This window comes from Dendrobium catenatum, unplaced genomic scaffold (genome assembly GCF_001605985.2).
Source record: "Dendrobium catenatum unplaced genomic scaffold, ASM160598v2 fragScaff_scaffold_1089, whole genome shotgun sequence".
Classification (NCBI taxonomy): Eukaryota; Viridiplantae; Streptophyta; class Magnoliopsida; order Asparagales; family Orchidaceae; genus Dendrobium; species Dendrobium catenatum.
In genome coordinates, this window is record NW_021319551.1 from 917,718 (window position 1) to 940,507 (window position 22,790).

Sequence of the window (22,790 nt, forward strand, 5' to 3'; positions counted from 1 at the left end):
TACTAAAAAATTATTTTAAAAAGCAATAAGAAAGATGTCCCAAACAAAGCTTTAGACTCATAACGGTGCTTTGTCAAAATAGTAACATTTAATGTAAAATATTGGCCTTCTAGTTTATAATAATTTGTTAAATAACTTACAATGATGTAGTTAAGTGTTGATATAATATTATTGACTATTTTTATTAAATTATTTAAGTGTTATTAATTCATGTCGTATTCATTATATTATATTAGTCCTTTTTATGATGTAATGTTTTTTGTTATAATGGTCTATTATTTCTATAGAACTTAAAAAGATCCAAGCATGAAGTTCTTAATCAAAATATGTTTGAATAAGGTCTTATCAAGATTCGAATAATGTTCCAACCTATTCAAAATAGTGTGAATGATATTCAAATCATGTTCAAACCATATCTGAATATAATTCGAATAAGATTTGAATAAGTTTTTAACCAAACAAATTATAATAGAGCAAAGTGCAATCACGATATACATACTATAATTTTGTTATGATATAGTTAAATCACAATAGCTATAACTTTGAAGTATGCGAGTACAATCACAATTGTTATGATAAAACACATTGAATTTTCATCCTTGTCTTAGGTGAGTGTTCAAGCTACTTCTTTCTTATGAAGCTAATATCTTCCCATTCAACTTATTCTACACAAGTATACTACATAGGATACTAATTTATATCACTATAAAAGGCCTAAGGATTAACTTACATCTAAACAGTTGAAGAATCATATATGTGTAAACACTTTTACATTAAAACTAAAATTTCTTTAGCCTTTCCTAGAAGATCAAAAATATCGAACCCTCTATTAATTTTATCCATCACATCCTCAGCTCTATATATGACCTAATTAGTATATGATTATAGTGGGTATTCGCATATCTAATAAATCAATTCAAATGAATTAGTCTCATATAAGATAATGAGCATAATGTAAAATGGTATGGTTTGAACATATTTGAATCATTTTTTAGCCGCATTTGAATCATGGTTGAATCACGCTTGAACCAATTTGAGCATGTTTTAAGTAAATGTTGAACTTCGAACTTGGTACAAATAAAGTAAAAATATGGTTAAAACTTAGTTCGAATAAGGTTCAAACATGATTTGTACAATATTTGAACAAAGTTGCAACAATTAATAAATGCTTAATGTATTTTAAGGTTTAAATATTATTGTGTGAATAAAGTTTGAATAGGTTTTGAAACTACTTTTATAAGTTTGAGCTTGTTTGATTTTTTAAATGTAGGATTCTCTTATAGTCTTCTTTCTGTATAGATGTAACTTTTAACAATGAATGCATTCAAACCTAACTAACTAGATGTATAGTATCATTAAAATCTAATAAATGATAGTTGGAACGTAAAGATCCTTGTTTTGAAGCTTTATCAGTAGTTAAGTGTTGATATAATATTATTGACTATTTTTATTAAATTATTTAAGTGTTATTAATTCATGTCGTATTCATTATATTATATTAGTCCTTTTTATGATGTAATGTTTTTTGTTATAATGGTCTATTATTTCTATAGAACTTAAAAAGATCCAAGCATGAAGTTCTTAATCAAAATATGTTTGAATAAGGTCTTATCAAGATTCGAATAATGTTCCAACCTATTCAAAATAGTATGAATGATATTCAAATCATATTCAAATCATATCTTAATATGATTCGAATAAGATTTGAATAAGTTTTTAACCAAACAAATTATAATAGAGCAAAGTGCAATCACGATATACATACTATAATTTTGTTATGATATAGTTAAATCACAATAGCTATAACTTTGAAGTATGCGAGTACAAGCACAATTGTTATGATAAAACACATTGAATTTTCATCCTTGTCTTAGGTGAGTGTTCAAGCTACTTCTTTCTTATGAAGCTAATATCTTCCCATTCAACTTATTCTACACAAGTATACTACATAGGATACTAATTTATATCACTATAAAAGGCCTAAGGATTAACTTACATCTAAAAAGTTGAAGAATCATATATGTGTAAACACTTTTACATTAAAACTAAAATTTTTTTAGCCTTTCCTAGAAGATCAAAAATATCGAACCCTCTATTAATTTTATCCATCACATCCTCAGCTCTATATATAACCTAATTAGTATATGATTATAGTAGGTATTCGCATATCTAATAAATCAATTCAAATGAATTAGTCTCATATAAGATAATGAGCATAATGTAAAATGGTATGGTTTGAACATATTTGAATCATTTTTTAGCCGCATTTGAATCATGGTTGAATCACGCTTGAACCAATTTGAGCATGTTTTAAGTAAATGTTGAACTTCGAACTTGGTACAAATAAAGTAAAAATATGGTTAAAACTTAGTTCGAATAAGGTTCAAACATGATTTGTACAATATTTGAACAAAGTTGCAACAATTAATAAATGCTTAATGTATTTTAAGGTTTAAATATTATTGTGTGAATAAAGTTTGAATAGGTTTTGAAACTACTTTTATAAGTTTCAGCTTGTTTGATTTTTTAAATGTAGGATTCTCTTATAGTCTTCTTTCTGTATAGATGTAACTTTTAACAATGAATGCATTCAAACCTAACTAACTAGATGTATAGTATCATTAAAATCTAATAAATGATAGTTGGAACGTAAAGATCCTTGTTTTGAAGCTTTATCAGAAACCAATCACGTAGGCTTTGAGATTATTAATGTTACAGATTTAAATGTAAGTAATAGAAATTGAAAAATCTTTTTCCCTTAGGTTGGAATAAGGGAAATGAGGAAAAAAAAAATTTAGAGGCGCTTTTTTGTTCTTAAAGTCTTTTTAGATAATTTTGTTTACATGAAAGATGAATAGTGTTTGATCTGATCGTCCGATTTCATGCCCGCCTCGTATATACGAGCTAACAGGGCCGGATCGTGACAATTAAAGATTAAATGTATTATAAATTGGGATGGTCAAGCATCATATTTATTATACATAGGCAATATCATGCAAAACATAATAATACTATCCAATAATCAATGCAATATGCTCACTTTCATATATGTTTATTTAACAATTAAATCAGTACATACATGCATGTTATATCCCATTAAATCATACCATGTCAATTGTACATGTTATATCAACCATGCATGTCCCATCATTATTTATGTACATTATATCAATCCACTATGCATGTAAATTATTTTACATAATTTTAATGTAGTAGTCATTTATCAATTTCATGTGTATAATTATCTTACTTTTCTTAAAGAGTGTGCATCAATTATAAAAATACACAATGAAATATCAAAATATAATCATATCACAATATACAGAAATGAGTAGATCTATAACATACTGAAAGTTACATTGTGAAAGCTCGTTATAAATTTAGATATCACATCTTTTACATTTTCTTATCAAATCAAACCCCAAAAATCCTACAAAAATTGAAATAACTGAAAATAGACGTAGTGTAACAATCGTCTACCTAGGGAAGGATACTTTTTCTAACTTGCTCGGCATAAGGAATCAACTCTAGAGCCTTGAAATCTTCTTCCTCTCTCTTCTTTCTCTTCTCTTCTCCCCTTCCTTATCCTCTTCATTTCTCCTGGCCAAATGAGATTATGCATGGGTTGGGGGAGTGGGTTTGGATATTTATATAAAAACTTTGAAAAGTACCTAGCCCCACAACACTCCATCACCCATCACTGCACCACTCCCAAGAATTTCTCATTTCTAGAATCTTCCTATAACTTCAAACCTCAACGCCACAGCATCTTCCTATAACTTGAAACCTCAATGCCACAGCAATGCTCCCCAGCATTGCAACACTACCGAGTGTTATCCATCAAACAAAAAGGGCACTTCAACATGGCTAGCACTGCAACACTCCTAAAAGCCTTAATATTCTTCAATTATAAAGAGAGCTTAGTGTCACAACACTTCTGACACCACGATCACAATGCCCTAAAGAATAAATATGAACTTATTGATTTTCTTTCTAAATTCAATCCTAAGCTTCTTTTTCAATATTCCAAGTAAGGATAATTACACTGAAAAGTCTTATCAAGTCCTACTCCGATTATCAAGTGTTTAATTTACTATAAAAGCATGTATTATATCATTATGATATGAAAATTTCCATCAAATATTTTTAACATGCATAATAATACTTTTAATATTATATTTATAAATATTAATTATATATTATAATAATGAATTTATAAAATATTTAAAAAAATTAATACTTTTAACTCTAATAAATAAAAAATTTCTTCTATATTTTTATTTGACTTTCTTTTGTTGGATAAAAAATCATCCAAGTGGATGATAATGGCTTTCATAAAGACAAAAAATATATATGTTAGACTATATAATCAAAATTTTATCATGAGGGTCTTAAAGTCATTAGATTTTTTGATATCAATGTAATATATGGATATAACAACAACAACATCAAGTCTTTATCCCACTACATGAGGTCAGCTACATAAATCCTTTTTTTTCATTATCGTGTCCTATTTCTCATTTAAATATAATAAAGAAAGTCATTTCTAATATTTTTTAACCAAGTCTTCTTAGTTCGACCTCTACCTTTCTTAACATAGGTCAAATCTAATACATCTACTCTCATAATCGAGGGTCATCAAAAGGCCGATATTTTATGTGACCAAACCATCTCTCCCTAATTTTATCTACCATTGGAGCTACTCTAACATTTTCATGTATATGCTCATTTTGTATTTTTTTCACTAAGAGTAAAGCCACTCCACTTAAGCATCCCCATCTCTGTAACAATGGACTTAATTTTATGCTTCTCATATAATGGCCAACATTCTGCACCATAAAACATTGTAGGTCTCAACACCATCTTATAAAATTTTTCATTAAGTTTGAGGTGTACTTTTATATCACACAATAGGCCTGAAGCATTTCTCCACTTCAACCATTTAAATTGAGTTATACTAATAATATCCCAATTCATCTCACCATCACTTTGGATAATAGACCCGATATATCTAAAATGAGTACTCTTATTAATGATTTTTGAAACCCATAGTCTCAACACTTTGCTTAGGAAGATAAGTCACATCAATTGTTTGATTTGAATTTAAACTTCATTTATGATAGCTTTCTTATTACTTTTTAAAATTGGCTTTTAATACAATATTTTTTTAACTAAAAATTTTTGTACTAAAAAGTTGCTTTAGAAATCAACAAAAAACCTGCCCCAAACGAAACCTTCATCTTCTAAAATTTGGCAGCTATCTGTAAAAGATAAAGTAACATAGCTCATCTTGGTCTATTGCTTGGGAGCTTAGACAATCAACTAAGAGGTCTTGAATTTGAGTCTTGTGTATGTGATATGTGTATGAGTCTGTCTTAATTGGCCTAAATGTCCAAAAAAAAAAAAAAAGATAAAGCAAGACCCATCTATAATAATTTCTGCTTGCGAAGTGGTTCTTGAAACACTCTACGATTCCTTGAATCATCATTATGAATATTTCAATTTAGTTTCGGTAGAAACAAAATCTTAATTTTCCATTGAGACTAATTTCCCTATAATCTTCTTCATCCCTTCCGTGGTTTTTGGCTCCAAGCATTCATACATGTTCATCACACCTTAAAGAATGGTAATCAAATTTGTCTCTAGGTGGGCGAATTATTACGTCCGGTCACCATCGTCCGGATACCAATCCAGACACACCACATCACTCGGATACACTGGGCCCCGGGTGTATCTGGGTGACGTGGCGTGTCTGAATTGATGTCCAGACGAATCCGAACACCAGACGTAATAATTTTCCCTGTAGGTGACGCTATAATTTTACCAACAACAGTGTATAAAAAATAATAAAGAATGGAGGAAATGAAATGAAAGCTTAGAGATAAGTCATGAAATTTCATTAGATTGGTAGAAATTAGCAGAGTGATATGTGACATGAGAAATTGTGTCATACTCCAATCTGATTATCATATTTATAGATTTGAATCAAGGAACATTACAGTTAAAAAAATAATACAATGAAGCAATATAAGTAAAACTGTCAATTCTGTAGCAAGACTTAAAAAAAAATTATTTTAAAAAAATAATAAATCTAACTAACTTATAAAACATATAAAATACATAGATAAACTAATAATGAATTTAAATAAATAAATAAATAAACAATTTGATGAAGTTCTAACGACTTCACTATGCTGGTGAATAGCTTGGAAACTTCGGCGAGTTCATTTGACAAGCACAGAGAGTGGCTTTGATGGCATTAAAGCTTCGCGTGGGACTGCTTTCTTTCCATCTTTCTGCTTTCAAAAGCAGTTTTTTTTAATACATTTTTTTTTTTTCAAGAAGTTTTTTATTAGAAAACTGCTTTAGAAAGTCATAATAAAGTTGTCCCAAACAATCTTAAATAATCTCAGGGCCAAGTGAGTATTGTCCAAGAACAAAAGGACCTCGTCAGCGAGTTCAGCATACATATACTTTGGCAACTTCATTTTCATGAGGAAATAATTTTTCTTATTGGCTGACCTCCTTTGAATCCGGTTCATGGCGACCAGCTAAAACTAGATAAAGTGGCCTTGGTGATGTTGGGCATGCAATTCTTTATTGGAGGGTATCAATTCATCAAATGACAGTGGAAGGCACCGGCAACTATCTCCCAACTGCTTGAATCTGGCATAACGTCATACGAATTTCATTCTTGTTAGAGAATCACAATTCCAAAAAAAATGCAAATTTGATCGAACTAAGCATTACTCCTGTATGCTTAATCTTCTTTCCATATGATTTCCCTAAAAGGTTAAGCTGGAATCACGCATGATTCAGAGTAAGGTATAGATTTGGCCGCTCGTAGCAACTGTCTTCCTCCTTTTCATAACTGAGAGATTTCAACGATGAAAGCATCTGAGAACTCAAAGAAAGAATTCATTCAATCAATGCACTGAAAACCTCGGCACACAGCCAACCAAATCACAAGCAAAACCAAGCAAAGAAACACATCAACCGCGACCACAATTTTCACAAGCCGCCACCACAATCGCCGGCCATTCTGCTGCATCCAACCCCTAGGGGTCAAGCTGCTCTGCAATGGCACCGATCCAGCCGGTCTCATCGGCATGTCGATCCAGAGTTCCGCGGCATCCCCTTTTGTCTTCTCATCGCCGCCGCCGCTTCTAGAGAGGGTTTCAAGAGAGGCGATGAGTCGGCGGACGACGGGGATGACCTCTTCGTGGACGCCGTTCTTGGAGGCGCGGTGGAAGCTTTCGCGCATAAGGTCGAGGAAGCGGTGGGCGGCGGCGCTGCCGGCGAGGGAGTTGGTGATGACGAAGTAGGTGTGGCCGTCATCGTCAATGAGGAAGGCGAAGGTCCGATCGCCGGCGGTGTGCGAGTATCGCGAATGAAACGGAGGTGCACAGTCAAGGGCAGCGGCGGATAGGGCTTCCAATTCGCGATCATCCCCGTGGGTGTACAGAATACGGTCACCCCTCGAGATCGAGCAGAATAAGATGCTGTTCCCTATCGAACAATCCATCGGAAGAGGTAACATAGACGAATTTCAAGTCCAACGATTGTTCGGATCAAAGAAGGGGTTGGAAATTGATTGTCTGTAAGCGGAGGAGCGAGGGCTTATAACTCTTTCGGAGAAATATAGGGTTAGAGATGAAGAAGACGATGCGAAATTTCTTTTTACTTTTCAGGAAAAAGAGAGTCCTGTTTCCCTCAAGATGTCGGAGCTCCTTGAAGAATAAAGGGGACGGAGGCGGCCATTGGGGTAGTCTCTGAGAAGAATTGAATGGCGTCATCGTTCTTTTAGGTCTATTTCTGGAGATTAACCACTGATCTCTTTGCGGAAAAGGAGGGAGACTTGGCCGCGTTCCCTGACCGATTCAACTTAATTGAAGCTGAATTTTTGGGACAGATATTTCATTAAATTTTATGAAAATAAAATTGAAATAATTATATATATATATATAGCGAGAATTTGATAAATGAATTGAAGAGATTTTAGTTTTATAAATATCAAAGTTTAAAATATTATACATGTAATTGCCCATAAATTTGAATTAATCTTTTTTTTATTATACTTCTTTTAAAATTAATTGTATGATTGAAAATTTTTATCAATAAATAAATAAGAAATGCTGAATGCTAGAGATATTATGTAAATTATAAATTTAGGGAATCATTGCGGCATTCCAAATGAGATTGTACGATTGGTTTGGAAATTGAAGAATTTTAATGAATTTTTAAAAAGAGTTGTTAAAAGAAATATTATTTTCGTTGGGCTTGATAATTAGTTTGAATTTAACTTATTTTTTTAAATTCATTTATCTTGAGTGATCATGTAATATCTTATAGGGTATTGCAAAAAAAATTTATATCTGCAAATTCATTTTCTCAGATAATTACATATGGTGGCTTAAAAACGAAGTTTTAACATTATAACATACACAAATATATATAAGGGAGAGAGATAGGATAAAGAGGTTGTCAACCAAAAGAGAAGAAAGGTTTTTTTTTTTTTTTTTCAAGAGAGTGCTATTTCAATTCTAAGAGGAACCACTCTTAGAGCATCTCCAACGGAAATCTAAACACTTGAATGCCATCGCCCCGGAGCTCTAGTCGAACGGTAAAACTTCTGTTATTTCCTTGCGGGTGAATAGTGGGACGCCAATACAGGCGTTGCACTGTTTATCATCGCTATTTTTCTGTCTCTATTGAACTTGCCAAGAAACAACGCTAAAGAAGAGAAAGACTGTTACCTTCGCAAAATAGAGTTTGATTGGAGATGAATCACGGCATTTTTAGGTTTCACGACATTCTGGAGTGAAAAATGCGATTTTCCGTTGGAGATGATCTTAGTTCCAATTTCACAAGAAAGTGAAACTTTTGATTATAGTTTGAAAAAACTCATTTTATTATAGCCCAATGGATCCTAGTAGCCTCCCAAATTTTGGAGAGGTTTCACTCAAAAGCGCTCTCGCTTAGCTTACTCTTACTGCTATCCAGTTTATGTCATGCATATATACTAAATTAAAAAGGCATGAAACCTCATCCAATGGTAGGAGACCACACTAGAGGATATCAATGTGTAAATTAGATATTTATCATAATAACTTGTAGCTCAAAATTTAGTGTTCTCTTGATGAACACAAATGGACATTCATAGAAGGAAGTCAAGGATATTAATTTGGAGAGATTATTTTGTGCAGACACCGGACGGGAGAATCGTCCGGTTACGCTCGGTGTCGAGCATGGTACCAAGCACGGTCGGTACCAAGCGCGGTACATTTTTGAGGTGACGTGACACATTTTTATTGGTCTTCGGACACATCAAGACTCCGCACAGAATAATACATCATTAATTTGAGTGTTTAGTGTTGGCTAAATCAGTGCATAATAAAAAGCTCATATATGTGCATTATAGAGCTGATTATTAACATGCAGAAATGCACCCCAAAATAAAGTTATTTCTAAATATCCCGATATATACCTTATGTTCCACCATTATCATTTTAGTAAAGTTTTAGAAATAAAAGCTAAATAAGCAGTTTTTCAAGTTCGCGTATATTCTTAAAAAGCTGCATATTAACATTCCATTCGTGGATGCATTGGAATGGATGCCACCTCCAACCGAGCGCGAAACGAGTGTTTGCAGTTCGTCACGAGCTCTAACCGAACACGAGATTCAATAGCATTTTCGCAAGATGATATGTTCACAAACGCCATTTAAAAAAAAAAAACTTAAAATTAGGTTAATATATTTATTTCAAAATGTAGACTTCATTTTGGACAACTTTTTTACTGTTTTTTTACAAAAATTTTCTAATACAAAAAATTATAGTTCAAAAAATTTATACTAAAAAGCTATTTTAAAAAACATATAGAAAGTTGTTCCAAACGAAACCAAAATCAAATTGAAATCAAGTTGTTCATGATGCACTTATTCACTTACATTCCTAACTATTTTTTTTTTTTTACTTACATTCCTAACTATTGTACTATAAATAGATAAAAATTTCTAAGAGCCAACCCACTTAATTTTGGTTGCTAATTTAAGCTTCATTTGAGACTATTTTTATTACTGTTTCTAAATCAAATTTTTAATATTAAAATTTTTTGAATTAAAAAATTTTTTATTAAAAATTTGTTTAAAAAATTAATAATAATTAAATAACTACGGGGCATAAAAATTTCAATTTCCCTTTACAAACTTCACAAAAATAAATAATTAAATAACCAACAAGTTTATGAATAAAAATAATAGTCCTAAATGTAACAATTTTGAGAAAGAAAATGTCCAAAGCTGTGGTAGTTCTTAATATTTGATAATGGTGGACCTTTTATAAGGTGAAAATGATATTGGGAGATATCATTCGTTCGAACCAAATAATTTCAAACACGAGCCAAACACGAATACACCGAACTTCGAACAAGTTGAACACAAATAAACCACCAACTTGCTCTAAGCCCAACTTTTTACACAACTATAAACATAGACAAAGTAAAGAACTTCATAAATTTTGTGTGATGGATATTATAAATCAAACAAGTACAAGTTTAGTATAAAACAACAGCAATTTAGCAAACTTGAGAGAGGAACAGAGGCAATATTCCATAGCACTTATTCAAATATCATAACAACAATTCAGTAAACTTGATGATTGTAAGAGTAAGGGAAATCTTTATGAAGAAAGGACGGAGACCATACAGAGAGGAAAGGTTGCATTTGATGGTGAGTCATCAGTCGATGATATCCACATGAAATCTGCTTGACAATCCATTAAGCACACGAAACTTCTTGGAAATGATGAATTTATGTTCTAGAATAAAGAAACTTACGATTAAAGATAGAAATTAAAACAGTTAACTTGCCAAGTTAGCAAAAAAATTAAGAGAGTTTGAAAGGGAAGTAAGTTTTGATGAGTTGATAAGCATACCAGGCTCCCAAGATTATAGCTTTGGGATAGCTTTATTACTGCTTCTAAAACAGCTTTCTGGCATCAAAATTTTGAGCTCATAAATTTTTTGCATTAAAAACTGCTTTAAAAAATAGTAAGAAAGCTTTCTCAAACCAAGCTTAAGGCTTCGTTTGGGATGACTTTTTTATTGCCTTAAGTACAAAAATGTTCTTTTGTACTAGAAAGCTATTTCAGGAAGCAATAAAAAACCTATCCCAAATGAAGCCTAAGATTTTATTTGAGACGGCTGTCTTATTGCTTTTTAAAACAACATTGTACAAAAATTTTAAAATTAGAAATCTTTGTACTAAAAAATTGCTTTAGAAAGTAATAAAAATTTATCGTAAACGAAGCTTGAAGTATGAATGATGCATGAGTTATCATAAAATCAATAAAAATTGTCACCACAAAGGCCTGGAAAAAATAAAGAGAAGGGCAATTAAATCCAATTTCATTGAAAGTGAAACAGCTGCATGAATTTCCAGTCACAGTATAAAGAATATACAGGCCTTCAACATTTCCTAAGTATACCATAAGGAGGCATATATATATGCCTCAAATTGTATTAAACAATGCAACATTTGCTTAAAATTGAATTGGATTCAACGCCAAGTTAGAGTATAAAAGAGGCTAAGAAGGTTTTGATCACGACATGATAAGTAGAGTAGCTATCTACATAATAACCTTCTTTAATAGACTCCATCTCTTAGAAAAAAGTAAGCTGCTACACTGACCTTGACTTGAATAATTTTGAATCTGATTGGATAAGGGACTGCTTCTCTGGACTTGAAGGCACGTTACCAAATTTGTGAATCAGATACTTGAATGTGGGCACAAATAGAGAGTACAGCACCGCGAGTATGATCGGTGCTGCAACGATCCAGCCAAGTAGCTGCAGCAGCAGATTTTAATGTAAAATTAAAAACTGCAAGTAAAATAGTATTTGCATGTTTAGTTTAAGGCTTCGTTTGGGACGATATTTTTATTGCTTCTTAAAACAGTTTTCTAGTACATATGTTGAAATTTTTGTACTTTAAAGCTGCTTTAAGAAGCAGTAAAAAAGCCGTCCCAAACGAATCCTAAGTTAGTTTTCTTCACAAAATTGATGCAACATAAATGAGGATTTGGACAAATTTACTTTCCACCAGAAGTGAGTTCTTTTACATCTTTGTCATTTGGAATAAAACAGTTTAGGATTCTTTAGCAAACTGAGAGCAATCTTTTTGAATGATTAAAGCATTTAAACAATGGAGATTAGTTATTTGCTACTTACTGCATGTACTATACTGAGGAGGACTTCTCGGGACGCATGACCAGTCAAAACCTTTTTTAAAGCATCAGATGTTAAGGGGAAATGTGAGCCACCAGTAATGAATTCACCCAGTCGCAAAAATGGTATTACCAAACTGAAGAACAAGCAAAAGAACTAGTGCTGAGGTTGGAGCAAAATATGTAAATTATCAAAAACAAGTACTAAACTGTGCAGTGGAGTAGGCATGAAGAAAATTCTTGCAAAACTGTTGATGGGCAGGTTAGAGAAATTTTGGCCTAAAAAACTTAAATCCAACATCTCTTTGACCTTCAAGCCATCGCCAAAGGAAAATTCTTTTGATCTTTATGCAAAAATCAACATTGATATCAACTTCCTGATTTTGGTATGATAAACATGCAATTGCCACCATATTTGCTTGGTCAAAAAAGTATCGGAATTTGAATAAAAAAGCCGTAGAATTCAGAGCAAAAAAACTTTTTAAGGCAGCATTCAGATTCAATGAATTTTGAGCCAGCATTGAGTAAGCCTGTTATCAAGGACAGCTCCAGATTCCCAAGTTTTGCAGTTCCAATTGATTTGTTATTAACAGAAATTTGCACATTAAATCAGAGATTAGCCAATATTAATGAGGTGTTTGGATTTTCGCAGGGAGATAAGGACCAGGAAAAACAAAGGCCAATCATTAAACATGTTCAAGAAATTTAAAGCGATTAATTCAATATGCTTGAAGACTTGAGAAAGACCAAGTGAAGAACAAACCAGGTGGACTCAAATCTCTTGGACACTGACAACTAAAAAAGTACAACTTGTTATTTGAAAAATAAGTGATTATCCATTGCTGAATATTTGTTGTAGCCCTTCAAAAGTGAGACAAATAAAAGCCAAACGCCTCATACGCAAGCAAAAATATTGAGATGTTTACAAAATCATAAAAAAGACATAATAAAATAAATAAAAACATTAAAAACTATAAAAATTTTAGATACCATTAATGTGTATGACTTCTATATTTTAAGTCATTCATCTCCATTAGTTGATTTTTGTGCTATGGCGACTCTAGATTTCAAAACAATTGGCAACACAAAGGGATGCGGGACTTCTTGGAAGCATGACGTGATGGGTGGTCTCATCCCACATTGGGCCAGTGAAGGTTAGCAAAAGACCTCGAGGGTGGCTTCTACCAACCCCCTCACCCTCAAGGAAGGTGCCATCAAGAAGCATTCAAGAGGCTTCACCCCCTTCGCTATACATGGGCATCATCTAGTAATAGTATTTAAAATTTGTAATGTTTTAAATATCAAAGTATTAAAATGAACAACTTATTATAAGAGAATGAACTAAAATGAGCTCAAAAATAAAAAATGGGTCCCAACATGCCTATAAGAAGAAACGGAATGATGAACACATCAACCTTAATTCCAGCACAGTCAACATATGAAATAAAATTTTAATATTCATTTGTTTGTAGAAGAAATAATAATAAATGTTATATATATTCACTTTTATGTAGGAAAAATGCGTGACGGCTATGATCTTAAGTATGGAGTGGAGTGTGCTATTCAGTATGAGTTCTACATTGCTGAATGAATGGAAGCTACAAGGCTTTGCTGGCCATTCTGAGGTAAGCATGCACCCATCTACCTCATAGAGATCAAGGAAGAGTCATTATTAAGAACAATTGATTACAGGGGAGTGGATTGAGGAGATAGTGTGGTCCATTTGAGAAAGATGTAGTAAGACACTTTAATTGGTGTGACTAGCACAGGGTGAGATGACAATGGTGGTGGTAGCATTGATGATTAGTAACTTATTTTAATTAGTTATCTTTTTTTTTACTCTGATGAAAATAATGTTTGCAACTTATGAACAAGCTACGTTCAAGAATTATTAAACATGGAGATTCAAACGTTTTTTAGCATGTTTGAAGGATTGTTGCATTATTTTTTGTTTGTATTTGTTCTGAAATTTGAATTTAATGAATTATTACATATGTTGTTGAATATCAAATTTTTTTGAAATTAAGTTAATTGTATTCTAACCTTGACTCAATTTTATATGATATGGTTGAATGGATGTAAATATATTGTATTTGAAGATGGTACACATTTAAAATATGGCATGATAATGGCTGTTGCAAATGCATCTGCAACTGGTATCAGTCGCATCACAAAATTATGCTTTAATATTACCATTGGTATTGGTCGTCTTGTCCCTATTTGTGATGAGACTGATGGCTTTTTGATAAAAAATCGGTAAGCGATAGAATCTTTTTGGGATTTCTGCACTATTAGCTTTTCGAACAAATAAGCTTGCAAGATATTGTGACAGATTATGGTGGTCGTAAAAAAAATTTAGCAACAAGTGCATTGTGTATATATATGATAAGTTGAGCAATCACGAGGGGCAATTTGCAAAAAGCATATAGCCATAATTTAATAGGTCACCAGTCACAAATACTCAATATTCCTAAAGTGCAATTAACCTGTAAATTTTTATTTCCTATCATGGACACTAAACCTAAGCCAATGAGTAATCGACTAATGTAGTTCATTTATCTTTACTATGAATAGACAACAGAGTTAGAATATGAGAGATCTAATGCAAGCATGGAACTCCACCCCTCATCCCCGACAGTGCACAACAATAGAGTAAAAATATGAGAGATTTAATGCAAGCATGATATCGACCTCCCAAAGGAAAAAAAAAAGATCCTTCGAGTCTTCTTATCATTTTTTATGGGAAGGATAGAGATCTTTCTTCTAAATGGTTGGTAGTTCTTGAACATTCTCATCAACATACAATATTACTAAGTAGAATGAAATGAGAGAATGTCATTTCTCGGACTCTCCCAACAAGGAGAAGAAATTAAATTCCTACTTTTACAAATTATTTGATTTTTTAATTTTCTTTCCTAATGAAAAAATGACTCATTATTTCAACTCTCTCCCTCCCTCCCCCTCCCTCTCCTACCTTCCTCTCTCCTTCTATTTCTATCTCCCCCTCCTGCATTTTAATATCTTTAGTTTCTACAAATCCTCTTAAATGTTTACAAGTCATATAAGCACCGACGCCTTATATGCAAAGGCTATGGCTATAATGCCTCAATGACTGCAAGATTTTGCAGTAGTCAAATGGTTTGAGGCGTTGGTGATACGTTGACTATGACAAATCCTTCATCAACAAGTAGGTGTCAATTTTGTGGAAAGTTCAAGGAGCTTCTAGGAATGCGACATTTATGACTTGCACAATAATAAATTCATTTTCTATAAATTATAAAATGCATTGCATCAAAGATATTTTCTAATATCCCTAAGTGGACTCCAACAACTCTCTCTCTTACTCTCAAACCCCTCTTCACTTTAATACTCTATTCTTCTCTCTTGCTACTATCATCTATGTTAGGGCTCCAAAATAGTGTGCGCACTAAATGTTAATAAGTAATATAGGCACCGGTGCCTTATATGCAAGGCTAAGGCTATGATGCCCCAATTATTGCAGGGTTCCGCAACAGTCTAATGGTTTGAGGCTTGATTTTGGCGACAAGTCAAATTTGGAAAATCCTTTCGTTGACAATAGGTGTCAATTTTGTGGCAAGTTTCAGGTAACTTCAAGGAGGGTGACATTTAAGACTTCACAATCAAAGAGTCATTTTATGTAAATTTTAAAATGCATTGCATCAAAGATATTTTCTAATGTCCTCTTCTAGAAAAACTCCAACCACTCTCTTCGACTCGAGCCCCTTTCTCTCTTCAATACTATTCTTCTCTCTTGCTAGTCTCATCTATGTTAGTGTTCTTAATATAGTGTGTGCACTGAACAAAAACTTTATGAAGCACATAATCACGTCATTATCTTGTACCTTGATACTTTGAACATGGGAGTATCCCTCCTCACCACCATTCCATAAGCAATCCATATGAGATCATGATATCAATATCACAGGCCGATCTTGGACACATGAATGTTCCCCAAATGAATATTATTATCTAATCATTGGTTCTTGACCATAATACTACTAAAATTTTAAAAAATAATAGGTTGGCTATAAATAATTTGAAACCAATACATCTAGGTAAGAAAATAACCAATACACTGCATGGGGGATAAAAAAAATTAGTACTTTAAGATTCTAGATGTTATATAATGACAATTTAAAAAAATATTATTAGTCTTAAAAAATTTGAAGATTAAGTGTTATGTACTTATCTTATATGAGACCAACTTTAAAAGAATAGATTGATTACTTTCTTGTTCTAATAAAAGAATTAAAATTTTAAGGAAAAATATAAGAACCTAATTTTGAAATATTATGCTTTAAGATGGTAGACATATTTTGACCAATAATTATTTTATGTTTAAAAATAAATTTCAAAATTAGTTTAAATCTAATAATAATTTAAAAAGGAAAACTTATTTTCAGATTAAACATTTATTAATTAAGGAGAGAATGAAATAATTTGAAAAATGCAGAGATTATATTGATTTAAGAGATGTGAGTTGTCCCTTTACAAGAGAATAAAATTATTGAAAAAGCAATAGACATCTTCATTTTAAAAAGCAACTCTCACCTAGTTTGTAGTTTTACAAAAACTTAAAGGGGAATGTTATATCTCATTGTGGCTTAATATATAGTATGTAGATAGATTGGTAAATGTTACTTGCTCTTCTTAAATAGAAAATACTTTCCATCCTATTAAAAGAATAATAAATTTTAAAAATTGAGATAACTTTATTTTGAAAAGAGATCTCTTGATTGTAGCTTTAAAAAGTTTCTAACATAAGTATTTTCTTTCATTGTGATTTAATATAACATGCATAGATAAGATAAACGGAAAGATTAAAAAAGAGCATGAAGGGAAATACAGTATAATTGCTACTAGGTTTATGTAGACCAATCCAATATCCCCACTCAAATAATTTAATATCCAAATTTCATTTACCACCATCAAGTTTATCTATCCCTTAAATAAGTCATTTGTGACCACAGAATACATGGATTATGTGCTAAAACTTATATGTGTAATTACTCTCCTTCCAAAACTAAGTCCTTCCTACCTGGCTGGGTATATTTTTAACCTTTAACTTGATTCCCATGGCTAAAATAGGACTGTGCAAAACATTACTGTCTCATGATTTCAAGCATTTCAACATATGTCGCATTCCTTTTGCCAAAACTAGTTGAATCCTATAATGGAATAAAAGAGCAATTGAACTCAGCAGAAATTCTTTGTTTAATCTTTTTGGCAAAACTCCTAATGAGAACTTCACTAGAATTAATCAATTCAATTATTAGAATTATGCTTAATTAGTACAAATAAACCATCTGAGATAACTTGGCAAATATCATGAGAAAAATGAATGCAACATGTTACAGATTCAATCTTATCATTTTTTATTTATGTTAATGGTATGAAATAATTTTATTAGATAGAACCAATCATGGCCTTAGGCCCTTAGTGATTCCACATTGGTATGGAAATATTCTAAAACCATGCTTACACGTAGATCAATCTATTTCTTGTGTATTTTGATAAAATAGGTTGAAAAACAATAGAAATTCTCAAGCCTTGTCAGGCCAGGCGTCAAAAAAAAAAATCTGGATCACTTAGCCCATCAATTCCTCAACCTAATATTGTTTACCAAGCAGCATATGTAAAACTATTTAAAATGAAAGTTAGACTATTTAAAATGAAAAGTATATAAACTTATCTACTGATATTAATCAGCCAATCAGATGATCATTATGTGCCTTTAGGTTCCATTAAAAGAACAGCCAAAGAGGAAACCAACAAATAACATTTCAAGAAAGATACTCATAATGGGAATGGAAAAAAGTAAACAAGGGCAGCTCGAGGGATTGGGTTACAACTTCCAAGAAATAATAGGATAATCTAAATTTCAGATTGAATTGGAGTGTTTTCATTGAATATCATTGTATTTGATCATGCTTACATTCAATTTCGAATAAAATCTGGCATTGTAAATCACAAATGCTAGAAAATGCTAGTTAGCATTCAACAGTACTTATTGCAATAGCAAATCCACAGAGGGATAGTGTGACACATTGAATACACAAAATGTTTATTGGGTGAGATAGAGAGATTACCTCAGCTCAATAGGAGTAGCAATGAAATTGGCCAGTAGAGTGCTAGGAGCATGGCAATGCTTCCCTAATATTGCAATAGCAAATCCACAGAGCAACAGTGTGACTCCTGGCAACAACAAAATCAACGTGATATTTAGATGAGTCACTTCAAATGACATAACGTGTAACCTGTATGTAAACAGTTATAGTCTAACATAGCATCTCTCAATTAATCTAGACACCGATAAAAAAAAAATTAAAAAAAAAATCCAAGACTACTTCCAAAGTACTTGAATGTTAGAAGCTTACCACTCCAACGTAATAGTTCCACCTTAACAGAAACAAAAGGTTAATATTCAAAAACCTGCTTAGTTGCCATGTACTTTGGTTTAGTTTCCATTTAGGGCGGTTGCAATTATTTGTAAGAGTTGCTGTAGAATTGTAATGAGGAAATGGATTTTTTAAAAAAACTGTTGAAGACATTATAGACTTCTTTTTATTTTTTATTTTTATTTTTTTGATAAAGTTAGATTCTACCCCACTCTATTAGATTAGGTTGTAATAAATTAATTTTTCCCACTTAAATTTATGAAAAACAACAACAACAAAAATTACAGTCAAACAGAAGTAATAGCAGAAAAGCGAAGTAGTTAAAAAGCTCCCTCAAAAGGATGCTTAATATATCAATTAACAAAAGCTGCAGTCTCCTATCACAAATTTCCAGATGATTATACTGTTCGAAAAAAAAATCAAGCCCAGACTATATATAAGATCAATCACCTTTACAGAGTTGAATTACCAGAAGTCATAATAATCCGTCAAGTTTACCATGAAATTGACAAGCCAAATAGATAATCTTCTTACCGCAAATGGGGAATATTCCCAAAGTCAGACCGAGTGCTGTTGAAAACGCCAATTGCTTGGGCTCTGCACCTCTAAATAATAAAACCATAAAATTACTATAACGTTCTTTCAATCAAAAGCAAAAAGGGGTAAAAAATACATCAATTCTGGAACTGAAGCAGATGATACGATAATACAGAATATCTGAAACCTAAAAAAAGTATGAAGGATCTGATCTTGGTGGATTCAAAACAATAATCCAACAATCAGAATACCTAAACGAAATACCCGCTTAAAGATCTTTAGCAATACCTAAGTACAAATAAGAAAGCTTCTAATAAAATGATGATGCCGCGAAATAGAAAGAAGGGGGAAACCTAAAAGTGCAAGATAAGGAAATATCTATTGTGCAGGGAGCGTGGAATGGGGCAATATGGGGGTCGATTTAATGCCCCCAAGAACATACCTCCCAATAATCTGCAGGAAAGGATCGACAATCTTCTTTCTCAGCCAAGGCATCAAACTCAAACTCCAAATCGACATCTTGGAGACTTCTCCACAAAACTGTTGCTTTGATTAGCGTCCGACAGCGAAGTTTGTCCTCCGGTTACTTGCAGCGCAGAAACTTGGCGATTGATAAGAGAAAAAAATTCCAACTTTGATTCAAAAACACGAGCTTCAGTGCAGAACGCGATTGATTTTCATAAAAGCGCGTGCAGCACAAACTAGGAAGAGATTTTCGTACCCACACGGCAGAATGGCTCCCGTTGATCGTTTATAGATTTTTTTAATTAATTTAAAATTGCAAGTGACGAGAAATCAATTTGTTTGGGCGTTGAAGGTGTAAGGAACTCATTTTTCTTAAATATAGTAATCGGAAAGATGAGCTACAAAATTTTGTAGTTTATTGCCAGCAAAAAGTTAGGATTTTGAATAATTTTGACATTTCATTTAAGATAAATTATCTTTATCATATGGCTGCTTGCCGTTGTTCCACATCGACATTAAAGGGAGAATTGTTGGCTTGCAATATGGAAGGATTGCTTCTCTTATCCCCACGTAAAGGTTTATTTATTATCTATTATTTAAATATTTTAAATTTAATAGTATTTATATATTAATTAAGTTATTAGGGATTTTTATCTTATTATTATTGGCGGTAGTTAATATTTTTCATAAAAATCTTTAAATTATTATTAAAATTTTGAAATTTAAATTTATGCTTCTAAATTCAATACTTTGAAAATAAATATAGTATAAAACAATAAAAATGAAATAAATTCGATGATAATAGTTTTCATGATCTTATATAATTTTTTGTATTTTTCATATGTTGTCTATCATTATAATATTGAATATTTAATAATTTAGTTCAATTATTATGATTATACTTTAGACATTTTTTTTTATTTTTTTTTATTTCATGTAGTCTTATAGACATAAAAAAAAATTCTTCTAATGTTTCATCTAATACTTTTTCTATTCCTAATACATAATCATAATATCCATCTACTTGAGCATAGATCTTAATACAAATATGTGAATCAGAGACTTTCATAATTAACTTTGAGAAAATTAGAATTTCATTTTCAGTGAGATTATTATTGAAACAAATATTTAGATGTGATAAATCAATAGCATAAAAATTGTCATGAGGTGAGTTAAAATGGTTTTAAATCAAGCATTTAAAAGTATAGTTTAAAATTTTATGTGATTATTTATGTGTTCAAATAATTTATGAATAATGCAAACTTACAATCAGAATGAGTATCTCAACAAGCGAAATTCAATGAGCTTAAGATCACTTAATTTTTGTGTCAATAAGGCATTAGATGTCTAAAGATTGAGTCTATGATCAATGAGATTAATATGAATTATTAGATGTAATGTTTGAGGATTTTAGCAAAAATAAACAAAAGTTTACTCCCAAAATCTATAAATTTCCCTCATCCACACATGAGGACCTAGAGTTTAAAAGTGCTCACAAATTAAAAAAAAAAATCCTTGAGCCATGTTTGATGATTGACATTTACAATCATTAATGGCAGCCATCATTACCTGACTCGTCACCTAATAGCCATTGCATGCCAATTGTATCCTAACAATCAACTTTTGCCAAACAACATCGACACACTCATCTCATTTCCATTAAGGTCAATGTATGTTTTTGATACCAATATTGATACTCATCATCGCCAAGAAAGTCAATGCATACTATTAACTTATCAAATGTTAAAACATTGATATATCTAGTTTGACCAATAAAGATTCCACCATCATTTTGCTTTACCTATCATCAAAGAAATAATATAATCTCTCTCATTAAACTCATCTCAAACTGCTTACTCATTATTTTAGTAAGTTCATGGCATAATGATTCATATGTGATTCCAAATAGGATAGCATCTACATAGATCAAATTCACTCTTATGTCTTATCCAATCCTCTTTAATAAATAATATAGTGTCTATATTTCCTTTGCTAAATCCTAAGCTCATAAAAAATGAGCTTACCCCCTCATATCATGCCCTAGGGGATTACTTCCATCCATATAGTGCCTTATTCAATTTAAACACATGATATGGATAAAGTTACTAAATAAAACCTGGTGCTTGTTCTACATAAACATATTCATTTATAATTCCATTTAGAAATGCACTTTAAACATTCATCCGATGTTGTCTAAAGACCTTCTAGCATCAAAATTTTATTAAAAACCTAGTGGCTTATAACCTACTTGTTGAGGCATATAATGTTATAACCCAAAATTCATAATATAAATTTATTTAAAATTATAAATATTTGAAGTACAATACAATGACGCCAGGGCTGTCAAGAGTAGGGGTATCAATTTCGGGTCACGGGTCGGGTTCGGGTCGAACCCAAAACTGACCCGGCACTATTCGGGTCAACCTGAACCCGACCCATTTTTGAAAATGGGTCCATTTTTAGTTTGTTACTCCGTGTCCGTTAATGCATGGACGCCATGATTGACCAATTGTACGACCTTCGATCTTTTGACTTCTCTAGCTTATATATTTGGAGATAGACGAGTTAGCTTTGAACATTCTAAGGAGAAGCTAACATAGTTCAGATCTTGAGAGGGAAACGATGGATGCATATAGTTCTGATGAGGAGAAGATAGAACAACCGAAATCAGAGGTAAACCTGAACTTTAGACCTACCTTCTCTTCATCATTATCTGATGGTTTTTTTCTTCATAGAGAGAGAGAGAGAGAGAGAGAGAGAGAGAGAGAGAGAGAGAGAGGTCCTCTATGGCTTCTTTGTCCATTTCTTCTATTACAAAAATTATTTTGATCATTATAAGTGACCTCTAATTTATATCTATTTTTCAACGATTTTGAGTTTACTCTATTTTCTCCCTCATAAAATTGGCAAAAATGTAATATATCCCATTTAAATGAACTTTATTATGTAAATTTTGATATGGATAAATATCTTTATTCTGAATATTTTGACTTATTTATATTAAAACTTCATCTATTGGTTTTACATATATTCCAATTTATTTGAAATAGATAGAGAAAGATTGGGTGTTAAAGGATTAGGAGTTAATATACTAAATCTAGATACGGGATATTGGACATGCATATGGTTACTATTCTTTTGACAT

General features: G+C 31.9%; 2 protein-coding genes across 4 annotated transcripts; both read right to left on the minus strand.

Annotated features, from left to right (window-relative positions):
• Positions 1-5,962: 5,962 nt before the first annotated feature.
• LOC110098290 (phytolongin Phyl1.1-like) lies at positions 5,963-7,868 on the minus strand. The gene has a single exon (XM_020825066.2). The coding sequence runs from the start codon at positions 7,538-7,540 to the stop codon at positions 6,923-6,925; it is 618 nt and encodes a 205-aa protein (XP_020680725.1). The 5' UTR covers positions 7,541-7,868; the 3' UTR covers positions 5,963-6,922.
• A 2,624-nt stretch (positions 7,869-10,492) lies between these two features.
• On the minus strand, positions 10,493-20,043 carry LOC110098302. 3 transcript variants are annotated; one of them, XM_020825083.2, is made up of 7 exons: positions 19,623-20,041; positions 19,178-19,248; positions 18,335-18,440; positions 12,229-12,361; positions 11,690-11,847; positions 10,935-10,991; positions 10,493-10,817 (listed from the first exon to the last, which is right to left on the minus strand). In XM_020825083.2, the coding sequence occupies exons 1-6, from the start codon at positions 19,697-19,699 to the stop codon at positions 10,979-10,981; spliced, it is 558 nt and encodes a 185-aa protein (XP_020680742.1). In that variant the 5' UTR covers positions 19,700-20,041; the 3' UTR covers positions 10,493-10,817; positions 10,935-10,978. The 3 variants fall into 3 exon arrangements, with proteins under 3 accessions (XP_020680742.1, XP_020680741.1, XP_020680743.1); XM_020825082.2 differs by lacking the exon at positions 10,935-10,991 and having other exon boundaries at positions 10,493-10,762; positions 19,623-20,043; XM_020825084.2 differs by lacking the exon at positions 10,935-10,991 and having other exon boundaries at positions 19,623-20,039.
• Between the last annotated feature and the right edge of the window lie 2,747 nt (positions 20,044-22,790).

Excerpts from the sequence above, each read along its gene's own strand:
- LOC110098290 (XM_020825066.2), bottom strand. The coding sequence starts at position 7,540 with ATGTTACCTCTTCCGATGGATTGTTCGATAGGGAACAGCATCTTATTC.
- LOC110098302 (XM_020825082.2), bottom strand. The coding sequence starts at position 19,699 with ATGTCGATTTGGAGTTTGAGTTTGATGCCTTGGCTGAGAAAGAAGATT. Across the intron at positions 19,249-19,622 it reads TTCCTGCAGATTATTGGGAG|AGGTGCAGAGCCCAAGCAAT; the intron begins GTATGTTCTTGG and ends TTTATTATTTAG. Across the intron at positions 10,763-11,689 it reads TCAAAATTATTCAAGTCAAG|ATTTCATGTGGATATCATCG; the intron begins GTCAGTGTAGCA and ends ATTGTCAAGCAG.